Source organism: Olea europaea, unplaced genomic scaffold (genome assembly GCF_002742605.1).
Source record: "Olea europaea var. sylvestris unplaced genomic scaffold, O_europaea_v1 scaffold1941, whole genome shotgun sequence".
In the NCBI taxonomy this organism is placed as follows: Eukaryota; Viridiplantae; Streptophyta; class Magnoliopsida; order Lamiales; family Oleaceae; genus Olea; species Olea europaea.
The window spans coordinates 69,183-95,326 of record NW_019237247.1 but is presented as its reverse complement, the minus strand read 5'-3'; the positions used below and the strand labels follow the sequence as shown (position 1 = coordinate 95,326).

At 31.7% G+C, this 26,144-nt stretch overlaps 2 protein-coding genes across 11 annotated transcripts; both read right to left on the bottom strand.

Annotated features, from left to right (window-relative positions):
• Window positions 1-6: 6 nt before the first annotated feature.
• Window positions 7-5,995, bottom strand: LOC111379177 (probable protein phosphatase 2C 55). 8 transcript variants are annotated; one of them, XR_002700009.1, is made up of 4 exons: window positions 5,913-5,995; window positions 5,215-5,824; window positions 4,396-4,717; window positions 7-3,781 (listed from the first exon to the last, which is right to left on the bottom strand). XR_002700009.1 is itself a non-coding variant. In XM_023002516.1 (3 exons), the coding sequence occupies exons 1-3, from the start codon at window positions 5,177-5,179 to the stop codon at window positions 3,734-3,736; spliced, it is 441 nt and encodes a 146-aa protein (XP_022858284.1). In that variant the 5' UTR covers window positions 5,180-5,208; the 3' UTR covers window positions 7-3,733. The 8 variants fall into 8 exon arrangements, 6 of the variants coding, with proteins under 6 accessions (XP_022858284.1, XP_022858286.1, XP_022858283.1 ...); XR_002700008.1 differs by lacking the exon at window positions 5,913-5,995 and having other exon boundaries at window positions 5,215-5,871; XM_023002516.1 differs by lacking the exons at window positions 5,215-5,824; window positions 5,913-5,995 and adding an exon at window positions 5,109-5,208.
• Window positions 5,996-14,396: 8,401 nt separating this feature from the next.
• LOC111379176 (protein indeterminate-domain 1-like) lies at window positions 14,397-17,682 on the bottom strand. 3 transcript variants are annotated; one of them, XM_023002511.1, is made up of 5 exons: window positions 17,380-17,682; window positions 17,002-17,114; window positions 16,496-16,892; window positions 16,120-16,391; window positions 14,397-15,641 (listed from the first exon to the last, which is right to left on the bottom strand). In XM_023002511.1, exons 2-5 carry the CDS (start codon window positions 17,099-17,101, stop codon window positions 14,857-14,859), a joined length of 1,554 nt encoding a protein of 517 aa, XP_022858279.1. In that variant the 5' UTR covers window positions 17,102-17,114; window positions 17,380-17,682; the 3' UTR covers window positions 14,397-14,856. The 3 variants fall into 3 exon arrangements, with proteins under 3 accessions (XP_022858279.1, XP_022858278.1, XP_022858277.1); XM_023002510.1 differs by having other exon boundaries at window positions 17,002-17,161; window positions 17,395-17,682; XM_023002509.1 differs by having other exon boundaries at window positions 17,395-17,682.
• Window positions 17,683-26,144: the final 8,462 nt, after the last annotated feature.

Here is a 26,144-nt window from a genome sequence, read left to right as displayed (position 1 = left end):
AGCGTGCTGTACACAAAGAAGCTGGAAATCGACAGGGTGTTCGAGTTGCTCGCAGGTCTTCATCGCGACCTCGGTGAGGTTCGCAGTCTGATACTTGGCCAACATCCCCTTCCCTCGCTGAGGGAAGTCTTTTCGGAGGTGAGACGGGAAGAAGACCGATAGAAGATCATCCTGAGCGAGTCCAATGCATCGGCGATGGAACTTGGAAGTGTCGGGACTAATTTCCAACAAACTTGAGTTGTCTGGATATGGGTTGAAGAATAAAGAAGGCAGTAGACCTACTGTTGGGCCAACTAGTGGCAAATGGACCAGCTGGGTTTAATAATTGAATGGGCTTGAATATTGGACCAAATAAGTTAAATAATGGACCTTGGATGATGGGCCTATATTCTAAGGGAGGCACAACTGGGCCAGGTCCAAAACAACGAGGTTAGCCGTGGTGTGAGCATTGTCGAAAACCAGGACACAAAAAGGATATTTGTTGGGATTTACACGGGAAATCGAAACAAAATAATAAAAATCGTGGGTATCAAGCATCTGTTGATTACCAAATGGGAAAGACTGAGTCAAGTGGTGCATTCAATACTGAACAAATGGAGCAACTATACAAAATGTTTTCTAGCCTCCAATCATCAAGTCAAACATCCACAAAAAATCCCTCTTAACTCATTAGCCCACAGAGGTAATTTTTTAAGCTAGTTACAGTCTATTACTCAATCTAAAATTCTCTGGATTATTGACTTAGGAGCTTCAGACCATATGACAAATTTCTACCAAGTGTTCACTACATACTCTACCTATGCTAGCAATCTGAAAGTTAAAATTGCAGATGGCTCATTGTCTTTGGTTGCAAGAAAAGGAAGTATAAAAATTTCTAACTCTACAACTTTAGAATATGTCCTTCACTTTCCAAAGTTGTCGTGTAATTTACTATCCATAAGCTAATTGACAAAAACCTCAAATTGTTCTACTAAATTTTTCTCATTTTATTGGGGTTTTCAATACCTATCATTGGGAAAAACAATTGGCAGTGTTAAGAAAAGTGAAGGACTCTATTACTTTGATGAGATAAATGTGGGTAAACAAAGTCAAGTTACCATTTGTAATTCTACATCTGTCTCTAGTGATAGTGATATTTTGTTATGATATTTTAGAATGAGTCATCCAAACTTTCAGTACCTAAAACATGCTCTCTCATCAATTTCTATGAATAAAAATTCCATTGATATTCAACGTGAAATATGTGAGTTTGCAAAACATCAACGTACATCATTCCCAACCTCCACATACAAACCATTCAAGCCATTTACTATGATATATAGCGACTTATGGGGTCCCTCACGAATTCCCATTTGGACTCATGCAAAGTGGTTTGTGGTGTTCATTTACAATCACGGGTATACCTACTAAAAGATAAATCAGATATTTGCTCTGTATTCATCAACTTTTACTCCATGATCCAAACACAAATTCAAATTTTACGTACGGATAATGACACTGAATACTTCAATACCACTATGGGTAATTTTCTCCAATTACATGGAATAATTCATCAAAGCTTTTGCGTTGATTCCTTCCAACAAAATTGGATTGTCAAACGCAAGAATAGACACATTCTAGAAGTTGCTCTTGCATTGATGTTCACTTCTAATATGCCAAAAATGTTCTGGGGGATGCAATCCGGACATCCACCTATCTAATCAATAGAATGCCGAGTCATGCCTTAAACTTCGAATCTCCCTCCAAAAAATTCAAACATTGTTTCCTACCTCTGGCTTCAACGCCAACCTACCCTTACGGGTGCTTGGATGTACTGCTTTCATTCATATTCATTCTCATCGCCAAGGTAAACTGGATCCTCGAGCAGTTAAATGTGTTCTGATCGGATATTCCCTTACTTAAAAGGGTTACAAATGCTATGATCCCTCCACGAAAAAAAATTTGAGAGTCTTGATGTCATCTTCTTCGCAACGACCCTGTATATCCCAGAAACCTCTCTTCAGGAGGAGACACTACATGAAGATCGGTCCCTAGACATTGACCTCAATTTTCTCGAACCTACATTTACCAACAGCCCTATATCACCATTTAGTATGCCATTAACAGAGGACAACTTACAGCCAGGGAGAGATGTGGAAAAACAAAGTAATAAAGACTTACTAGTTTACTCACGAAAGCCAAAATCAAAGTAAAAAGAAACCATTACATCTGAGGCACCAAAAGAGTCAGAACCGATGATGGCTCCTCAAAAAGCTTAAGATATTCCTGACTTACCCATTGCTCTCAGAAAACCTACTCGATTATGTACTCTCTACCCTATTTTCAAAATTTATAATTATAATGCTTTATCTACTAGATTTCATCATTTTACATCTCATCTTAACAACACAAAGATCCTGAGAAATATTGGAGAAGCCTTGAAAGTTCCTAAATGGAGGGAAGCTATATTGGAGGAGATGAGGGCACTAGAAAAAAATGAGACTTGGGAGGTATTAAACCTACTGAAAGGAAAGAAACTAGTTGGGTACAAATGGGTCTTCAATTTGAAATACAGAGCTGATGGGACGATAGAATGGTACAAAGCTTGATTTGTTGCAAAAAGGATACACACAAACCTATGGCATTGACTACACAGAAACGTTTGCACCAGCAGCGAAATTGAATACAATCTGGGTTCTTCTATCCTTAGCAGCCAACTTAGATTGGCCACTACAACTTGACATTAAAAATGTCTTTTTGAACGGAGAATTAGATGAGGAAGTTTTCATGACTTTACCACCTAGGTTCAGTAGAGTTGATGAAGTAAATAAAGTATGCAAACTCAAGAAGTCTCTATACGGACTAAAACAGTTACCAAGGACATGGTTTGACAGATTCGCAAATGTGCTAAAAGGTCAAGGATATCAACAATAACAGTCAGATCATACTATGTTTTAACAAAGACAATCTTAATTGTATATGTTGATGATATTGTTCTAACGTGACAATGTAGCGGAGACTGAAAGACTAAAGAAATGCCTTGCCACCGAATTCGAGGTGAAGGATTTGGGACAAATGTGAGATTTCATGGGAATGAAGGTGGCAAGATCAAAAGGTGGAATTATTGTTTCACAACGAAAAAGTCATTGATCTCTTAACCAGAACAAGGACGCTACATTGTAAATCGAGTGATACACCTATCGAAGCAGGAAAAAAACCTAAAGAGGATTGAAAGGAAGTGGAAAGAGATGGATACCAAAGAATGCTCGAAAAGTTAATATGCTTATCACACACTAGACCTAATATTGCATTTGCAGTGAGCCGTGTAAGTCAACATATGCAGACACCAAAGGAAAGTCACCTGAAAGCAGTGTATAAGATACTGAGATACCTTAAGGGACTGTTCTTCAAAAAAAGTGAAAAAAAGAGATTGAAACCTTTACAGATGCAGATTGGGCAGGTTCAATAGAAGATAGAAGATCAAATACTGGCTATTGCACCTATATGTGGGGAAATCTTGTAACTTGGAGGAGTAAGAAACAAAATGTGGTTGCCAGAAGTAGCGCTAAAGCTGAATTTAGAGCCGTAGCACAAGGAATATGTGAAGGGCTGTGGCTGAGAAAGCTCCCAGAAGAATTGCATGACAAAGCAAAATTTCCCATCAAAGTCTTTTGTGATAACAAGGCAACAATCAATATCTCACTTAATCCAGTCCAACATGATTGTACTAAGCGTATAGAAGTTGACAAACACTTCATAAAGGAGAAAGTTGAGAAAGGAACCATTTGCATGACTTATGTTCCTACACAAGAGCAAATTGCAAATATCTTTACTAAGGGACTACCCCAACCAAGCTTCAATAATTTTATATGCAAGTTGGACATGATTAACATCTTTGATCCAACTTGAGGGGGGTGTGGAAACTAGATCATATCAAATAAAGATAGGAACCAAATTGATTATAGAATATTTACATTCCATAATTGGTGTGATGTAGAATATGTATTGATTTCTTTCTTGTTTTAGGAGAGTAGATTTTTTCCTTATTTACCAATCCCTGTACACTATAAATTGTAACCTCTTTCACTGTATGTATATCAAGAAATAAATTACAATTCATCTTTCATCAAAAAGGCGAGTAACCTCCTTTAGGATCCAACCCTTTATCATTTACATTATGATCATGCAAATGGCAATAGAACTCTGAAAAGAACGTTGTTTACACATGTATATTACATGATAACAATCCAAGCAAAGTCATACCAATTTTTCTTCTTGTTTTTGGGATCTCAAACTTCTACTTATTTGCCCTATAATTTTCTCATTAATTTCTGAGGACAGTCGTATAAGATAAAATATTAAGAAGTACGAGGTCAAGATTGAAACATGTAGAGCCAAGGTACAGAATTCATCAACCTGATTTTTAAGGGCAATAATGCATGCTGTTGAGGAACCCATGGCTTTAGTCTTTGCTTGCACCTTTTCTAATACCTGCAACGGGTCAATATCACCATTAGGTTCATCTCGAATTGCCGGCACTGAATTAGTCATGAGCTCACGAGCATATTCTCCAGCATTAATACCAACATGTGCCCAACCATCAACTCCTTCGGCAACTCCAATTGCTTGCTCATCCACATATATAAAATGAGCATCTTCCCCACCAGTTTCTTCTTTAGCAGAATGAGGCATGTAACATGCTCCGAAAAGTAGTTTTAGAACCCATTCACCAAGGATTCTGGAACAACAACAGATAAATATAACCTCATTATAGATTACTGTCTGAAGTTCATATTCTAATCAAGTAAAAATTCAATCTGGCACGACCTCATGCTAACTGAAAAACTAAAAGAAAGTCATATTTAGGCCAAAAAAGACATTTGGAGTAGACTCTAGCAGCAATAAATTTCATAATGGCACCTTTGCAATTAAAAGATAAGTTCTTCTCTATTTTAAGTTTGTACAAGAACAAAACTAAGCATTCAGTAACAATGCAAAACTTTAAAGCAGTAATTATTCAATTCATCCAGCAATATTACAGTACGATCACATATATATGCCAATATTTTAGCTAGGACTTAAAATCAGTCTTTAACAAATTCAGACTCAATTAAGAGCTGCAAATAGACCTCTCATCTGAAATTGCTAGACTTCTAAGCTCATCAATACATGAAGATCCATCAATTGACAAATTAGACATAATCCCATCAGAGTAACATGAAGGTGAGAATGTACAATGATTATTTTGCCGTGTTCCAAGAGGCAGATTAGATATGTAAGACCTTTCCGTAAGATCAAACATAAAATATACTTGGACTCCCTTAAGGCCATTAGCTGCTCCATTTCTCAAACTCACTCTAGCCTTCCGACAATTCTTACTGTTCCTATCACTAAAATAGACACCACTGGGCTTCGCAAAAGTTGAGGCATTTCCACAACCTAAGACTAAAGTATCGACAACAAGATCTCCTACAGCAATTGTAGTACCAAAAACTGTCGTGGCTATTCTATTACATCGAACACTTGAATAATTCAATGCTTCACAAGTTGAGCCGAGTACAACAACCCTAGAATTTTTCCTAGGAAAACAAGCTTTAATTAAATAGGAGGATTGAGATTTTCTTAATATCACGGCCCTTTGAAAACCAAAACCAAAAGCAGTATTCAGATTTGATTGTAACCTAGAAGGAATTTTCTGAACACGTAGATTACGAAAACCAATTCAGCCTAATTTCGAAAAACTCCAAACAAACTCCATAAACCAACCGTTCATACTGCTTAAAAATCACAATAAAGCCCTGGGTAACAAATAACAGTGCCGCCAAATTAATCAAAACCTTGACATCTGAAAATAAAAGTCAAAATGGGCTATTAAAATCCATAAAAGTGAAACATTACATTTACATATACGTGAAGAAACAAGTAAAGAATACCGGGGAGCGAAGAGAAAATTTTGAGAGAGGAAATCTTCCATAAAACACAAAAGAAAGGGGAAATGGGTAGAGTAAATCTAAAGATACCTGTATAGGATAATTTATTATCTTAAATCACCGAATCTTTCATGTTAAATCATCAAGAAATACATAAATTATGGCGGAAGCATACCTGAATCAGACATGATTATTTGCAATAATTGAATCATGTGGTATAGTCTTCCAAATTTATATACAACCTTCTTTTTTCTCTCTGTGATGGGATGCAGAAGAGAATGAATAATACGTAGTGTGATCTGGGGACCATAACCGTATTTATCCTTTGACCTAATTCGACCCATCATGGAAGTAGGGACTTGGGCCCGGTCTCTACACCTTTATAAACCCACACTTTAATTGGATGCATAAACCAAAATCGAAGCCTTATTAGATAACTTGACATGGGTTCAACCGAATTTGATAGCCTTTAATTTAATACACAATTATTCACACATATAAGCCTATCTATTGATTAAAAATCCTTACAATCTTCCGCTTGGGCCATATGTGTAACCTTATAATTGTGAATTAAATATAGCCTTATAAATACTTAGAATTTTGCTATCATTACTGAATGCATCCCCAAACAATTCCGTCCATCAATCATATCAACATAGGATCAAAGCGACTTTTGCTACCTTCATTGTAGCTAAACGCATCAATGGTCACGTATATCGATATAACTAAATGACATAGATCAAGTATGGATGTATAGCATGAAAATTACATGTGATGTGATCTGTAACATGCCTATTTCCAACTGGTCCACCTTAATATCTTAGTGAGATCATTTTAAACAAGTTCAGAGATAATAAACTAAATAACTTTATAATCGAAAATAACTTTAACCTTAAACCGTATTTAAAATTACATTACATGTGTCAAATATGAAAAGCAAAAGTACAAACTCCCACTGAAACTAGATATCTTCAAAAGACATTACACCCATATGAGCAGTGTGCTCATGAAAGACCTTGGGTATTAATCCCTTATTAAGCGGATCCGTAACCATAGAGTTTGTCCCAATATGCTCTATTAACACCCGTTCACTCTGAACTCTTTCTTTAATAGTTAAGAACTTGATCTCTATATGTTTTGACTTTGTCGAGCTCTTGTTGTTATTGAAATATAGCACTGCTAATTTATTGTCACAAAATATTTTGAACAGTGTTTCTATATTGCCCACAATGCGTAGCCCAATCAAAAAATTACACAGCCATATTCCATGATTTGATGTCTCATAATACGCTATAAACTCCGCTTCCATAGTGGAAGTAGCTATGAGTATCTGCTTAGCACTCTTCTAGGAAATAGCACCTCCAGCAAGCAGGTAAATATAGTCTGAAGTGGATCTCCTATTATCTTGGCATCCTGCAAAATCGAAATTAGAATAACCTATGATCTCCAACTGATCCGATCTCCTGTATGTAAGCATGTAGTCTTTTGTTCTCTGTAAATACCGCATGACCCGTTTGGCTGCTTTCCAATGATCAATTTCTGATTTACTTAAATATCTCCCTAGCATCCCAACAATGTACGCTATACCCGAACGCGCACAAACCTGAGCACACATTAGACTCCTTATAGCTGAGGAATAAGGAATCTTCTGTATTTCTTTAATTTCCAAGTCATTTTTAGGGCACTGACTTAAGCTGAACTTGTCTCCTTTAGCCACAGGGGTGTCACCTGGTTTACAATCTTGCATGCCATATCTTTTAAGTACTTTTTCGATATAGCTCTTTTGTGATATCCAAGAATACTCCGAGAACGACCTCAGTGTATCTGAATTCCTAATACAAAAAGGCGTCACCAAGATCTTTTATCTCAAAATTCTTTGCTAGAAATCTCTTGGTTTCGTGCAATAAGCCTATATCGTTGCTGGCAAGCAATAGGTCATCGACATATAAAACAAGGAAGATACACTTGCTCCCACTGAACTTGTGGTATATACAATCATTGACCAAATTCATCTCAAAACTAAATGAGATGATTATTTGATGAAATTTGTAATACCATTGACGAAACGTCTGTTTAAGTCCATAGATGGATTTCTTTAATTTACAAACCATTTGCTTTGCATCGTCTGATATAAAGTTTTCTGGTTGTACCATATAAATTATTTTATCAATGTCATCATTGAGAAACGCTGTCTTAACATCCATTTGATGTAGTTCAAGATCGAAATGCGCTACCAATGCCATTATATTCCTGAAAGAGTCTTTCGAAGAAACCGGAGAGAAACTTCATAACCGATGCCTTCTTTCTATGTAAAACCCTTTGTAACAAGACGAGCCTTATACTTCTCTACATCACCCTTCGAATCCCTCTTGGTCTTAAATATCCATTTGCAACCAATGGATTTTGCGCCTTCAGGTAATGGAACAAGGTCCCATACGTCATTGTCCTTCATGGACTTTATCTCTTCATTGCTTTAGTTGTGGGATCATAAAACTTGTAACCCCTGGATCTTTCAGAATATCCAATAAAGTAGCAACTAATGGTCCTTGCGTCCAGTTTCTTTTCATTTGGCTTATAGGGCCATGCCTCAGCTGGATACCCCCAAATATGTATATGCTACAAACTAGGCTTCTTGCCCATCCAAAGCTCATATGGGGTTTTATCAGTGGCCTTAGTTGGAACTCTATTGAGTATATACGCTGTGATCTTTAATGCTTCATCCCAGAGAGATTCTGGTAAGGTAGAATGACTAATCATACTCCTTACCATGTCCTTAAGTGTTCTGTTTCGTCTCTCAACAACACCATTCATAGTGGGCGAACCTTGCATAGTGTACTATAGGACGATATCACATTCCTCTAGGAATTTAGCAAATGGTCCTGGACACTATTCACCTGAACCGTCATATCTGCCTAGTATTCACCACCACGGTCAGATTTGACGCTTTTAATCCTTTTGCTGAGTTGGTTCTCAACTTTTGCTTTATAGTTTTGAACACATCCAGTGACCGTGATTTTTCATGAATAAGATACATGTAGTCATATCTTGAAAAGTCATCTATGAACGTTATAAAATATTGTTGACCATTCCAAGAACCCGTAGAGAATGGTCCACAAATGTCTGTATATATAAGTTCTAAGACGTCTAATGTCCTATTGGCTTGAAATCTCCTTTTATTGGTTTGTTTTTCCTTTATATAGTTGACACAAAAATCATAATCTGTGAAGTCAAGAGGGTAAAGCAAGTCTCTCAATTCTCCTGGAGTCATGACCTAATCTCTTATGCCACAACGAGGCAGAATTCTGGCTGATTAATTTTCACTTTACACTTCGAGTACTCATATGCAAGAATTCATTATAAGAAGCAATTGTATCAATTGAATAAAAATTATCGTAACCTGATAAAGAACCGGAACCAACCAATTTTGAATCATGAAGCAAACTAAAAATTTCATTTCCAAATGAACAAGAATAACCAAATTTGTCCAAAATAGAGATAGAAATTAAATTTCGTCTAAAAGATGGTACAATAAATGTCTTAACAAGATCCAAATAAAATCCAGTCTTTAATAATAATCTAAATTTTCCTATTGCCTCTACTTCCACCTTCTTGCCGTCGCCAGCATAGATGTATCTTTCACCATCACTTGGTTTTCGGCAACTCAGGTAACCCTGCATAGACATAATGATGTGAGTTGTTGCACCAGAACCTATCCACCATGTATGTCTAGGTACCGAAGTTAAATTAACCTCAGAACAAACCAAATGAAAAAGAATACATTTCTTTACACGCCATGCGTGGTAATTGATGCAATTCTTCTTCTTATGACCTGTAACTCCACAGAAGAAACAATCACCTTCAGTTGGTTTCTTATGCTGTTTCTTTTGCGGTGCTGTACCCACATCTTCTTTATTAATCTTCATTTTCTTGTTTCTTTCGTCCTTAGAGGTGGTGGTTAAATGAAAACTTTCTGTCTTCTCATGTTTCAATCTTTCCTCTTCCTGGACACAGTGTGAGATGAGCTCATTAAGGGACCATGAGTCCTTTTGACAGTTGTAGCTCACCTTGAATTAACTGAAGTGTGCCAGAAGGGATATCAGAACCAAGTGTACCAACAAGTTTTCAGATAAATCCAACTTAAGTGCCTTTAGTTTTGAAGCAATGTGAGATATTTCCATAATGTACTCCCAAATGTTTCCTTTCCCTTTATACCTCATTGAGACAAGGTTTGTCAAAAGTGTAATTGTTTCAGCCTTTTCATTCTTGGCAAACCTCTTCTGAAGATCATCAAGGAAACCCTTAGCCGTAGTCACCTAATCGGACATAGTGCCCCGGAATGCTTTTGGAATAGCACGCTCCATGACCATTAAGCTTATGCGGTTTGATCGTTCCCATTTTTCCATCTTCCTCTTGTCATCAGAGGTGCTCTTATCAGTAAGTGTAGCAGGTTGATTGACCCGTAAAGCAAGGTCTAGGTCCATGACTCCGAGAACAATCATCACGTTCTCTTGCCATGCCCTGAAGTTTGTGTCATTTAGCATTGGAATTAAATTGATGCTAGCAGAGATATTAGCAGTAGAATCTGAAACTGAATTAGAGAACGATTATTATGAATAGCTCACATGAANAATAAACCTTTCTTTGGACCGATTTATTGATCACACATTAAACCAAATAATCGTCACATGTTTATCATCACAGGTGCACGTATGTTCGACTAAATATTGACCTTCCTTTGGGCCGACCAATATTTTCGTGAATAACACATGCACAAACACCTTTTAATATTTTAAATTAATTAATTTCCACAAGAGATGTTGCTTTGGCAACATGTTGCTTCGGCAACATGATGCTTCAACTAACTAACTTTCGAACGTTATATCTCTTAAAAGAGTCTTTAGTACCAAAATTTGAAAAAGAGAATCACCAATTTGCATATTTTGTTTAGTTTTAAACTTTAGGGGCCTTAGGATTAATAATTCAAAACTTTAAGGGGGCAAAATTAATTAACTCCAAACTTTAGGGGTTGAAATTAATAAACTTAAAACTTTAGGGACCATAAATAATTAATTCAAAACTTTAGAGGATCAATTAGAACAAATTTAAAACTTGAGGGGCCAAAAAATTGACCAATCAAAACTTTAGGGATCAATTTTTGAAGATTTGAAACTTTGGGGTCAATTTGAATTAATTATAAACTTTGGGGGCCAATTTGAATCAATAATTAAAGATTGAGGGCTTTAATTATAAAATTCAGAACTTTAATGGCCTGAATTAATTAATTTTTAAACCTTAGGCTTGAATTATTAAATCCAAAATTTAAAGGCCCAAACTGGAATATACCTTAAATGTTAGGGACTGAAACCTTAATTTTATAACACTAACCCTAATTGCAAGTAGGGGCCCCAACTTATCCAATTTTGACAACAAGCCCCACCCCAAATTCATAGAAGAAATCTGAAAAAACCCTAAAAAATTTCTTTCTTCTACTTCCTTCTTAGGTGGCCGAAGTAGCAGCGCCGGCATGGACCGACGCCGCTTGCAGCAGCGCGAGGCGCGCTGCAGCACTGTCGCAAACATCCAACGCTGCTGCATCTTTGCAGTCGTGCCAGTCGTCGAAATTTATTTTTTTATTTTTTTTAAAGCCCAAAAATCTGTAGCAAAAAAAATTATAATCTGAAATTTCAAAGACTTCAATCTAGATTCAGGAATATGACCAAGAATTATATACCAAATAGTTTTCAAACTCAATAACATATAGATCCCAAAATTGTCAAATTTGAAAACTTAAAAGATTATTGCAAGAACCAAATAAAATATTCGATTTTCAATGATTTAACATGAAAATACTCTGATACCACTTGTAGGATAATTTATTATCTTAAACCACCGGATCTTTCATGTTAAATCATCAAGAAATACATAAATTATGGCGGAAGCATACCTGAATCAGACATGGTTATTTGCAATAATTGAATCATGCGATATAGTCTTTCAAATCTACACGAAACTTCCTGAGATGCAGAAGAGAATGAATAATACGTAGTGTGATCTGGGGACTATAACTTTATTTATATAACGACGTCCTTTGACCTAATTTGGCCCATCATGAAATTAGGAACTTGGGCCCGGTCTCTACATATTTGTAAACCCACACTTTAATTGGATGCATAACGACCCAAATCGAAACCTTATTAGATCACTTTAAATGAGCTCAACCGAATTTGATAGCCTTTAATTTAATATACAATTATTCACACATATAAGCCCATTTATTGATTAAAAATCCTTACAACCTGAACCGGAGGCCCCGCTGCTTCAATGGATAAATAGACTAATCTATAAGACGGTAGCAAGATTTTTGGCAGAAGCGGAAAATTCAGTTATTGTCATTGTTTATGGTGAAGGACTTTGCTATTTATATACTTGACACTTTGATTTTGGTTGACATTTGCATTATTAATATTGTCAAGTATCAATAGAATGAAAAATCATTTGAAATTTAAACTGTCCAATAGAATAATATCACATGATAAAGTGTAAATTAAAATATACACAATAGTGTACATGTAGCAAGATTCCATGGTGAAAATAGGTAGAATATAGAGTAGAAAAAATGCCCAGTTTGCTTGTGCATCGGGATGCTGTAGTGCCGAAGTTTAACTTATGATTTTGTTAAAAATCATATTTACATCAATATATTTGGTGCTTGTTTGATAGAGATTTTAATAATTGATTTTTTGACCGTTACAGATAAAGTGGATCCTATCTGTAAGAGAAGAATTCAAAAATAACGATTGTAATAGTAAAATAACGATAAAAAAAATTAATTTCAATTAACTTTTTTAGCGGAAATATTATTAAAAAGTTAATAAAATTTGTAAATTCAGGATTAAATTTATCTTAAATTTTTAACGACCTTTTAGTTTAATCAAACAAGAAATTAAGAAAATAACACGTGAGATCATTTTTCTTTTCTCAACTAGTTTTAACGAGTTCTTTTATATATTCTTCTTGAAACTAATGATATAAAATTGTTTGTAAATTGATATTTTCAAAATTATTTTTACATCCTAATATATATTTCCGTGAACTTAAATTCAAATTTTAAAGGAGAACGTGTGAATAGAGATAGCAGAGGCCTGGGATACCATTTCATTTGTGCAAGTAATACGGGGTTCCTTGAGGTACTCTCACTTATTCATTTTTGTTTAGGTTCTCGAGATTCTCAATCGCTCCAACAGAAAGATCTAAATTCACTTTTTTCTAGCATTAATTATTAGTGTCTCTTAATTATTCAACTTTAAAATGACTTCACACAGGGTCATGCCAATAGAGAAAGCATAATTTTGATTGTACATAATTAATTTTACAGAATAAAACCAGATTCTCACACAAGGTCGGCTCCACTGCAGGGCCCAATGTAATAAAAAAATTCGGACTCCACATGGTGGAGACCTTTGTAAGAGGTCTCTGAACAGGGGATTTTGTACCCCCAGCTCGACTCATAAAGAAATTAGCGTATAACTTGACTTCTTAATAATTGTCACATCATCAAAGTTTTTCTCACTCTTTCCTTGTTTGAAAGTGATTAGCTCACATCATTGAAGTGTTTCTTACTTAAATATTTGTTAAACTTTAAAACGAGTTCACACATTGTCACTCTATTAAAAAAATTAGAGTATTTTTTGACATGTCATTAATAAGGGGCGTGTTTGATAAACTTCTGCTTTTAATTTTACTTTTTGTAAATTGAGTTTCTTGAAAATGTTATCTTAGACCGGTTTTTGATTCAGGAAAGATAGATAATTGTTTGAAAGTGAATAATATTCTCGTTACACTTTCTCAAATAAAAAAAATAAAAAGATCGAAAGAAAGAAAAATTATTATCGACATTTATCATAATTTTTTCTTACTTTTTTACCATGCATTTTACTTTTTTACCATGCATTCTATAAGTAAATCATTTTTCAAATGATTACTTTCATATAAGCATTGAACTTTAAACCGATTTCACACATTATTACTCTACTAGAATTAATGTATAATTTAACACGTCTTAATAATTGTCCCGATAAACTAAAGAGCATTAGTTAAAAGGTCCTTCTACCGCATATTTTTGAAAGGCTTGATACTTATCTTCTACGATTTAAAAGATTTGGACTTATCTATACTGTTTTAAAAGCTACGGAACCTTCGTTAAGAAATTTTCTAAATTAATAAGTTATTCTGAGTGATCTAATTTTAAGTTGGTCAAAGCCCTCAAAGCATGAAATAGGAATGGCCCTGCCCACATTATGAGTTGGTCAAACTCTATTTTTATCCACACAGTCCGTAAGTAACAAACCTGCTGCTGCTGCTGTCATAAACACGTCCAAGAAAATAGAATGCAACAGAAGTTATAAACGATGCAAAACCACAAGAACACAGTAGTAAAAATTCTTCCCAGATATGAAACAAAGGTTCGCCACAATAACAAAATATCAATGCTGGAATATAGATTGTCTGAACTCTTCATGTTATTACTCTCGCATTCGCATTTGATAAACACAAAGCAATTCAAATCCAATGTATCAATATTCACACTCCATATAATAGTGCAGCATGTGTCTACTTCTAGTTTGGACCATTCCCGGCTAGCGTTCATGTAATCTAACAAACTACTTGATAAATAATGAGAAGAAAGGGTATTCGAACCTTTAATTACTGAATACATAGTTCCAGTCACCGTTTCCAGCAGAAGGCAGCAGACAGCATTGAAGAGGATCAACCACTTCTCTGCCACTGTTGACCTGTGCATTTCGGAGAACTAATACAATGGCCTACCAAATGTTGCTACCTACACATCATTTAATCAATGATGTTATGCGCAGGCATGACATATAGCCATCCCGTGTAAACTAACAAGTATTGGCTATCGCTCTCGACAAAATAAGATATGCGCGTGTCATGAACTTCTCCCCATGTCTTGGCCAGAATATTCGGCACCACCAAATGCCGCCGCTGCTGCAGCAACGTCAAGGCCTTCATTGATGGATTTCATTATAGCAGAGAGCCCACCAGTAGAGCCGCCATTGGCAGCCATCCCTAATCCTAGAAGGTCGAGAGTAGCATGCTTCGGACCGAAAACCGATGGAGTTCCCAACATCAGTTCTGTCAAAGCAGATCCCCCATCACAGGCCAGTCCAAGTCCGAGTCCAAGACCAGAAACTAATGATGCACCCTCGGACTCAATCTCTTGCCTGCCCCATCTCTGGGGTTCACTTGAAGGTGACAAAGAAGAGACTAATCCAAACCCCCTCAGAACTGATGCATTTGATGCAGCTACCCCTACCTGAGCAGCTTTTTGAAGCAATGCCGTGGCAGACATAGCAGGCTGTGGCGGAGGAGTATACTGCATGCACTCTTGCCCTGCTGTTTTAAAAATTGATGGCCCTTGGTTCATCGAAAGGCAGAGAGATATGGGTTCTGAAGATGTACAGAGTGCAATGTCAGATGTCTGCTTAGAACGAGCCATAGATTCGAATAAATTGGGAAATCTGGGTGCTTGAGGTTGTAAACTTCTGGAAGAAGTTGATGAAGCAAATAAGCTGGCAAGAACATTACTGCTTGTACTACCATTGCTGCTGGAAAGACTGTTGCTGCTACAATTTGCAGGCGAGTCGGATACTGATGGCGCCTCCTCAAAAATTCGTGCAGTAGTTAGATTGTGACTGGCGCTTTCAGGCAACTCTGCAAATATAACAACATGAAGAAGAAAAGATTTAGTTATTGAAACTGGAAAGAACTAAACAAGCAAGGGAACTTGAGCTTTTCTTGTTCAAGGACTTCATATGAAGTTAAAAGATCATCAGAAAATAGTTCACTTTTTAAGCTTTTGGATTTCTTTGCTTTTGCCTAAACCACAATTATAGCTTATGTATTTTAATTCGTAATTGTAACATATTATTTGTTTGTATCCAGGGGACTTTTAGTTATTCAAATATATAACACTGTTCTTGCACGTTCAAATCACAGATCAGTTAGTCTAACACTATATGCAGATAAAAACAATTCACCAAAAGACAAAGAAACAACTAAACTCCAAGATAAAAGGCAGAAAAAGAACAAAACATTTTGGTCAAAGCACCAAGATTTTGAAGAGGAACTAATACACATAGGACAAAACCCAAATCTGAAACTATAACAATCCAATTCTTGGTCAAAGGACCTAGATTTTGAAAAGGAAGAACAGAGGACACGACAGCAGTGGAAGGTGGAGCTGATGGTGAAGCCTGTAGTGGAGGCGGTGGTGGTGGTGCCGGTGGTTGTTCCAGTGGCGGTGATGATGGTGCTGCCACCGCTGGTGGACTTGGTGATGGCATAACAGTTTGAATTTTCGGATCCTCATCAGTACTAGGAGGTGCCAGTGCTGTATTCTTTTTTGCACACTCCCCCGATAATGCGTCACAAAAGGCCCTGTGTGTAATGAAACTATCCCTCCTGCAGAACAAACACATGGAAAATCAACTCCAACTATCAAAAATCAATTAAAGAAGAGGCGTCTAAAGGCTACACAGAAACCACCATAAAGATCAATTCTTAACCTCAGAAACAAAGTCCCACAATCACATTTATACTCTCTCGATCCACATATCTTCGAGTGTGCCTTCCAATCAGATTGAACGGCATAATTTTTTGAGCATTTCTCGCATTTCCACTTCTTTTCACCATGTTTTCTGCAGAAATGCTTCTTGATCCCGGTCAAATCGCCCAGTGCCCGTGAAGGACTGTGGTGAATGCAGCCAGGTTCGGGGCACACATACACTTTTTTCTTGACTTCTTTACTTGATCTCTGCCTAAGCTTCCAAGGCAAATTATGACCCCTCCTATGAAGCTGCAAATTCTGATCTCTTTGAAACCCTTTATTGCAAATTTCACACACAAACCGATTCGTAGCCAACAAAGTATTTGGCGACAAAGCAATCACCTCCGCCTCGGGATCTAATGAAGTTACATGAAAAATTTTCCTTAAAAATCAAAATTACACTCTTCTTAACTCAATTCAATAGTATTGGAAAACGGGTACTAAACTTTTTGTATATAATTATACCTGGCATTCCGGGGAGATTTCGCGTTTTCTTGGCAGTTGATTTTGGAGGGGCAGTTTGATTACCAGAAGAAGAGTCCTTGGAAGCTGTGGAATCATTCATGGTCTAAAGCTATCTGGATAACATGGCATGGAATGACAAAAAATTTCAATTTCTGTTCTCCTGTGCGGCTATAAAGAGAAACATTTAAAAGGGCATTTAAATTAACAAATTTGAGCACTAGTAAAACATTATTTCTTTATATGCTATGCCTTTTTATAGATATCCACTAGTCAATCTTGCAAATATGGTAGCCAACCACCGGTTTAGGACCAAGACCCGGAATAGAAGAAAATCAGCTGATTAACATAACAAGCTGAATAAATTAATGGAAAAATCACCGGAAAATAGATTACCGGCAGTGAAGGGTAAAAGTAGTTGAAACTGTAACCAAAAATAGAGTTTTCAGAACACGGAGCTTAAATCCAGCAATGGCTACTTATGTTCAATTTCATCTTAAACTATTCTGAATATACGGCCGCAGGCGGTTCGGCGGCACGACGGAGATCGGAGAGAATATGGTCAGCGTAGTCGTCGGTGGTCCCGAAATTTTGAGAGAGGAAAAATTGAGGAAATTTGGGGGAACAAAAAGAAAGTGGGCGCATGTGTACGTGTCTGCGGGTGCACAACTTGTCTTTGTTGGGATCTTTACACTTCAACGCCACTTCTTTTGAACCTATTTTTTTATGTTAAACACTAAAAGCAAGGTCTTGTTTAGTCTCATTTTTCAAAAATTTAATTTTTTTTCCACGCTTATTTTAAATTACACGTTCTTTAAAAATTTTTACACATAAATATAAAATAAGTTACTTATAATTTATGATCACGTATTTTCTAACAAAATATTTTCATAAAATTCATTCTCTTTAAATCTCTATCGAACAGAAATTAAGAATAGTATCAAGAAATTAATTATTCAATGTTACATGTGACTGTCAATTTGTTAACATATTTATAACCTAAATGATTAGTATAAACTACATCATAATACAATGTTATAGTTGTTGAGATAAAACTTTGAATTAAACTACTTTGCTCAAAATTGGATGATTAGACAGTTGACATGCATGTGAATCTCGCGTGAATAAACTAGTCCAAAATAAAATGTGGACCCCGTCATTGCGAGGGTTGGTCATCCCCTCTATCAACCATTTTTCGATCACTATAGCATGATTGTAAAACTTTTACTTGTTTAGATAATATTTTAATTTAAGTACAATTGAAAAGTTTATGGACAAATCTATTTGATAATAGAGCTTTTCAAGTTAGAAGTACTGAAACAAGTATATTGAAGTTTAGAGTTGAAACTGATACGATTTTTGTAAATGATTAATCTTAACGATTTGTATATTGCTCAGATGTCATTCAGGCCTATTTGATGTTATAAAAAAAAATTGAGAATATATCTCTTGAAAATTGATATTTTGGAGATTATGTGATTATAATTAAGAAATGTATGATTAGATATGGTTTAAAAACTAATTTTTTGTGGAGGAAATGGTGGCAGATAGCCACCAAAAAAAGGCACTTTTCCAAAATGGTCGTTGACTACTGTTTAAAATAAAAAAAAATTTTGAAAAATCTGTAAAAACTTTAAAAACAATGAAAACTCAATATCACTCTCAAATTGACGCCTGAAAAAGAAGGGGAAGAAATCTTTTTGGAAATAATGCTAGATATCTTTGTAGATTATGTAAAATTACTGAAAATGACATTTTTGTAGGTGTTTTTGGGAAGAAATGGAGATCTCCGACACCTAGATCGGAGAAGAAAGGGAAGAGAGGACGGCCAGACGCCCCAGTCGTCTGGTCTGGGCCACCTGTTAAACAGACAGCCCAGCGGTCTAGGTCATCTGTTTAACAGGCGGCCCAGACCATCTGCTTAACAGATGACCCAGACCATCTAGAAATGATGGCCTGGCTTCCATCAATTTTTTTTCGTTGTATTACATAAATAATCTAAATACACAAAAATAAATAATGAACATTTAAATAATAAATAAAATGATTATTGAAATGATTATTGAAATGATAAATAAAAAATGTAAATAATGAATAAATATTAATAATCAAAATATTAATTAAAATTTAGTTGAAACAAATTTCTAACATTTAAAATAAATAATTAAATATTTACATTTACTTGTTCAATAAATAATTTAAATAATCTATCAATATAAATAATTAAATTAAATAATTTTAATGAACAATTGAAACAAATAAATGAAAAACAATTGAAATAAATAATTAATTTAAATGCATAAAATAAATAATGAACATTTAAATAATAATTAAATGATTATTTAAATGATAAATAAAAAACATAAATAATGAATAAATGTTAATAATCAAAATATGTAATTAAAATTTAATTGAAAAAAATTTCTAACATTTAAAATAAATAATTAAATATTTACGTTTACTTGTTCAATAAATAATTTAAATAATCAATCAACATAAATAATTAAATAAAATAATTTAAATGAACAATTGAAACAAATAAATGAAAAACAATTTGAATAAATAATTAATTTAAATGCACAAAAATAAATAATGAACATTTAAATAATAATTAAATGATTATTTAAATGATAAATGAAAAATGTAAATAATGAATATATGTTAATAATCAAAATATGTAATTAAAATTTAATTGAAATAAATTTCTAACATTTAAAATAAATAATTAAATATTTACGTTTACTTATTCAATAAATAATTTAAATAATCAATCAACATAAATAATTAAATAAAATAATTTAAATGAACAATTGAAACAAATAAATGAAAAACAATTGAAATAAATAATTAATTTAAATGCATAAAATAAATAATGAACATTTAAATAATAATTAAATGATTATTTAAATGATAAATAAAAAACATAAATAATGAATAAATGTTAATAATCAAAATATGTAATTAAAATTTAATTGAAAAAAATTTCTAACATTTAAAATAAATAATTAAATATTTACGTTTACTTGTTCAATAAATAATTTAAATAATCAATCAACATAAATAATTAAATAAAATAATTTAAATGAACAATTGAAACAAATAAATGAAAAATAATTTGAATAAATAATTAATTTAAATGCACAAAAATAAATAATGAACATTTAAATAATAATTAAATGATTATTTAAATGATAAATGAAAAATGTAAATAATGAATATATGTTAATAATCAAAATATGTAATTAAAATTTAATTGAAATAAATTTCTAACATTTAAAATAAATAATTAAATATTTACGTTTACTTATTCAATAAATAATTTAAATAATCAATCAACATAAATAATTAAATAAAATAATTTAAATGAACAATTGAAACAAATAAATGAAAAACAATTTGAATAAATAATTAATTTAAATGTACAAAAATAAATAATGAACATTTAAATAATAATTAAATGATTATTTAAATGATAAATGAAAAATGTTAATAATCAAAATATGTAATTAAAATTTAATTGAAATAGATTTCTAACATCTAAAATAAATAAATAAATATTTTCGTTTACTTTTTCAATAAATAATTTAAATAATCAATCAACATAAATAATTAAATAAAATAATTTAAATGAACAATTGAACCAAATAAATGAAAAATAATTTGAATAAATAATTAATTTAAATGCACAAAAATAAATAATGAACATTTAAATAATAATTAAATGAAAAATGAAAAATGTAAATAATGAATAAATGTTAATAATCAAAATATGTAATTAAAGTTTAATTGAAATAAATTTCTAACATTTAAAATAAATAATTAAATATTTACGTTTACTTGTTCAATGAATAATTTAAATAATCAATCAATATAAATAATTAAATTATATAATTTAAATGAACAATATAAACAAATAAATGAAAAACAATTGGAATAAAGAATTAATTGCAATGCACAAAATAAATAATGAACATTTAAATAATAATTAAATGATTATTTAAATGATAAATAAAAAGTGTAAATAATGAATAAATGTTAATAATCAAAATATGTAATTAAATTTTAATTGAAATAAATTTATAACATTTAAAATAAAAATTAAATATTTACGTTTACTTGTTCAATAAATAATTTAAATATTCAATCAATATAAATAATTAAATCAAATAATTTAAATGAACAATTGAAACAAATAAATGAAAAAAATTGAAATAAATAATTAATTGAAATGCACAAAAATAAATAATGAACATTTGAATAATAATTGAATGATTATTTAAATGATAAATAATTAAATGATTATTTAAATGATAATAAATGACTAATTGAAATAAATTCAATAAACAAGTAACTTAAATGTTAATTAAGCAATAAAAATAATTAATTGACATAAATAACAAAGAAATATAAATATTTTAAATTTTACAAGATGGATTACCATTTGGACGCCTCTATGAGACAGATTCCGGACAAAGTTACGTCTAACTATAACTTAACCAGCTTCGCATTACTCCTAGATTTGTTGGATGAGGAGCACGCAGACCTGTTACACCAATCCTACTTATTACGGTAATTCTGGCACAATTAGGAGATGCATTCAAAGAATGCGACGATATGTTTGAAAAGTTGAAGTTGAGGATGATGTTTATATTAGAGAGCATATTTGAGGTATCATCACAAGAAGACGTCGATAGACGTCTTTCATTTAGAGGTTGTTGATGACATTGACACATTCAACAATTATCCATGGGGACAAAGCTGACAGTTATCAGCTTTTCTGAACGATCCTGAGATACATATTATTCATTTGTGATTTATTTTGTACGTCATTTCAAAAACTTGATGTCTGGTTATTAACTCGATGAAATGTTAATTTGTCAACTTGAAGTGCTCATTGAGCTGACACCGTTGATCGAGGAGGAGGGTCAGAGTCAATTCGAGAAGATACAGTCGGCATGCGATAGGGTCCCAGACAGTGACAGAGAGGGTGGCGAAGATGGTGACTAGGAGGGTAGGGGTGAATGAGTAGGGATGTACACAGATGTTTCGTTAAAATCGTTATGGATGTCAGTGGGGATGGGAGAAGTGTTGGTGGAGGGGATGAAATAATTGTAATAATTATATTTATGAAATAATTGTATATATTTTTTTATTTAAGAAATAATTGTATATATTGTAAAATTTATTTAAATAAAGTAATGAAATATTACATACATAATATACACAACCAAATAAGATAATTTATAAATAAAATATCTAAATAAGAAATTAAATTAAATATTATATTTTTATTTAATTAAGTGATTAAATAAATAATTAAATATTAAATAAATAATATACATAACTATGCCGGAAATGACCCCCTAACTTGACAGATAATGTCGCGAGTTTGGATAATGTGATAATTATGCCAGAGAAGACGATGAAAGTGACATTCTGTAAGAAATATGTTATTGATGTGCCAAAACAAATGGTTAACAAGAGGACTAGATTGCTATCACAACACATTGTTTCTCCGTACACCATCGAAACAAAGAAGAGAACATCCGTCGACGGTGTAGAATCCTAAATAATTTTAAACACCTTATTGACACTAAGACATGAATATTGGATGGTTAAAGTATACTTCAAAATAAATAATATACATAACTATGCCGGAAATGACCCCCCAACTTGACAGATAATGTCGCGAGTTTGGATAATGTGATAATTATGCCAGAGAAGACGATGAAAGTGACATTCTGTAAGAAATATGTTATTGGTGTGCCAAAACAAATGGTTAACAAGAGGACTAGATTGCTATCACAACACATTGTTTCTCAGTACACCATCGATGCAAAGAAGAGAACATCTGTTGACGGTACATTGCCCAACCTCTTTTGTGAATTCGAACCAGGGCGATTGTGGAATCTTTGCATTGAAGTTAGGGTTATAAATGGATCGGATATATGGATCGGATCTACTCAAATTTGATTCGATCTGTCAAGAATAATTATCCTATTTGATCTGATCCAATAATCCAACGGATATTTGAATGTTAAATTCATATCTGATTAACTATGTTATCAGAAATTAGATCCGAAATTGACAAAATCAAAAAAATAAAGATTTCATTTATTTTTTCATTAAAAATCATAGCCCCCAACAAGATTTTAATTAATTAATTATTTTAAAAAATATTTGAACTATCTTGATGGGCTCACTTATTATAATAGAATGCCCAAATCACACACACACACACACACACACACACACATATATATATAATTTTTTCAATCTGTTAAGAATAATTATCCTATTTGATCCAATCCAATAATCCAACGGATATTTGAATGTTAAATTCATATCTGATTAACTATGTTATCAGAAATTAGATCCGAAATTGAAAAAATCAAAAAAATAAAGATTTCATTTATTTTTTCATTAAAAATCATAGCCCCCAACAAGATTTTAATTAATTAATTATTTTAAAAAATATTTGAACTATCTTGATGAGCTCACTTATTATAATAGAAGGCCCAAATCACACACACACACACACACATAAATATATATATTTTTTCTTTTTTTATCTAATCCTTTAACTCATTTTTAAAGAAGACTCCTTTTGGAATATGTTAGTGATATCGGATCGATCTATATCCATATTTGATTTATTTAGTTAATAGATTATCGGATTCGAATCTCGATTGGGTTATCGGATTAAAACCCTAAATCCATCTCTCATTAATTTCGTTGGATTCGGATCAGATTCGGATCAAATTGAAGTATATTGAATTTTTAGCATCAGACGTGACGTAGAGCTGATAAACCAAACACACATTAAAATGTAAGTTTTTTTTTTGTGATCCATAGTTGTAATAATTTAAAACGTAAGCAGTTTTTTAAAACGTTTATAATACCTAGTGATATCGGATCGATCTATATCCATATTTGATTTATTTAGTTAATAGATTATCGGATTCGAATCTCGATTGGGTTATCGGATTAAAACCCTAAATCCATCTCTCATTAATTTCGTTGGATTCGGATCAGATTCGGATCAAATTGAAGTATATTGAATTTTTAGCATCAGACGTGACGTAGAGCTGATAAACCAAACACACATTAAAATGTAAGTTTTTTTTTTTTTTGTGATCCATAGTTGTAATAATTTAAAACGTAAGCAGTTTTTTAAAACGTTTATAATATTTTAATTTTTATGTAATTGTATAATAAATAACTAATTACTCTTAATTACATATATAACACATTATAAATAAAGAAAATTGAGGAAATCAGTGACATATTATAAATAGAGAGTACATACAATTTAAGTAGATATTACATATTCGTCGGGTCAATTTTCATGTAATCAATAACATATTATAAATAGAGAAAATTGAGGAAAACAACAATATACTATAAATAGAGAATACATACGATTTAAATAGATATTACACATCCGTTGGGTAGAGATTAACATACTATAATCGAAAACTTCCCATTCGACTTCATTTAGCAGAAGAAATATATTTTCGACATTCTTGAATAATGTTCGATGTCTTGAAAATGTGATCGTGCCTAATATTCGACTTCCATCTCTATTAGATATTCTCCTACATCATGTGATTTATGTTCTAATTAAATATTAAATAATATATAACCAATTAAGATAATTAATTAATGAGATATTTAAAGAATAAATTAAATTTAGTATTAATTTTGTATTCGAATAAGTGATTAAATAAATAAATAATTAAAGTAAAGAAATATTAAATAAACAATATACATAACCAATTAAGATAATTAATTAATGAAATATTTAAAGAAGAAATTAAATTTAATATTAATTTTTATTTGAATAGGTTTTAAAATAAATAATTGAATAAAGTAATTAAACATACATAACCAATTAAAATAATTAATAAAGAAATATTTAAACGAGAAATCAAATTCAATATTGGATTATTCTACATATACTAATTTATAAAGATGCCTATAATGTATATGTGAAATTTTATGAGTAGAGGATCGAAAAAACTGTTTTTCAACTCTCCAATAATATTATGGTACTTGTACATTATGGTATAATGTTTTTATTTAAACAAGCAATTAAAATAAATAAATTAAATATTAATGACTAATAATATTCATAATTAAGATAGTTAATTACTGAAATATTTAAAAATTAATTTTTTATTCAAATAAGTGATTAAAATAATAATTAAATAAGGTAATGGAATATTAAATACATAATATACACAATTAATTAAGATAATTTATAAATGAAATATCTAAATAAGAAATTAAATTAAATATAAAATTTTTATTTAATTGAGCAATTAAATAAATAAATAAACAAAGTAATTAAATATTAAATAAAGAATATAAATAATTAACTAAGATAATTAATTAATGAAATATTTAAATAAGAAATTAAAATAAATACTAATTCTTTTATTTAAATAAGTGATTAAATAAAGTAATTAAATTTTAAATACATAAAATACATAACCAATTAAGATAATTAATTAATGAAATATCTAAATAAGAAATTAAACTAAATATTAATTTTTTATTTAATTAATTGATTAAATAAATAATTAAACAAAGTAATTAAACAATAAATAAATAACATACATAACTAATTAAGACAATTAATTAAAGAAATATTTAAATAAGACATTAAAATAAATATTAATTTTTTATTTAAATAAGTGATCATTTGAATAAAGTAATAAATATGAAATAAATAATATACATAACCAATTAAGATAATTAATAGAGAAATATTTAAACAAGAAACCAAATTAAATATTAAAATTTTTTATTTGAGTAGGTGTTTAAAATAAATAATTAAATAAGGGCCAATTAAGATAATTAATTAATGAAATATTTAAAAGAGAAACCAAATTAAATATTAATTTTTTATTTGAATAAGTGTTTAAAATAAATAATTAAATAATTTATTAAATATACATAATCAATTAAGATAATAAATTAATAAAATATTTAAATGAGAAATCAAATTAAATATTAATTTTGTTATTTAAGCAAGTGATTAAATAAATAAATAAATAAAGAAATTAAATATTAAATAAATAATATACATAACCGATTAAGATAATTAATTAATGAAATATTTAAACAAGAAAGTAAATTAA

What these genes read in the sequence shown, in the direction of transcription:
- LOC111379177 (XM_023002512.1), bottom strand. Translation starts at nt 5,179, where the DNA reads ATGTCTAATTTGTCAATTGATGGATCTTCATGTATTGATGAGCTTAGA. An exon ending in CTAGCAATTTCAGATGAGAG is followed by an intron (nt 4,718 to 5,108) that starts GTCTATTTGCAG and finishes TTGTTGTTCCAG; the next exon opens with AATCCTTGGTGAATGGGTTC.
- LOC111379176 (XM_023002511.1), bottom strand. Translation starts at nt 17,101, where the DNA reads ATGAATGATTCCACAGCTTCCAAGGACTCTTCTTCTGGTAATCAAACT. An exon ending in AAATCTCCCCGGAATGCCAG is followed by an intron (nt 16,893 to 17,001) that starts GTATAATTATAT and finishes TAACTTCATTAG; the next exon opens with ATCCCGAGGCGGAGGTGATT. An exon ending in TGTGGGACTTTGTTTCTGAG is followed by an intron (nt 16,392 to 16,495) that starts GTTAAGAATTGA and finishes TTTGTTCTGCAG; the next exon opens with GAGGGATAGTTTCATTACAC.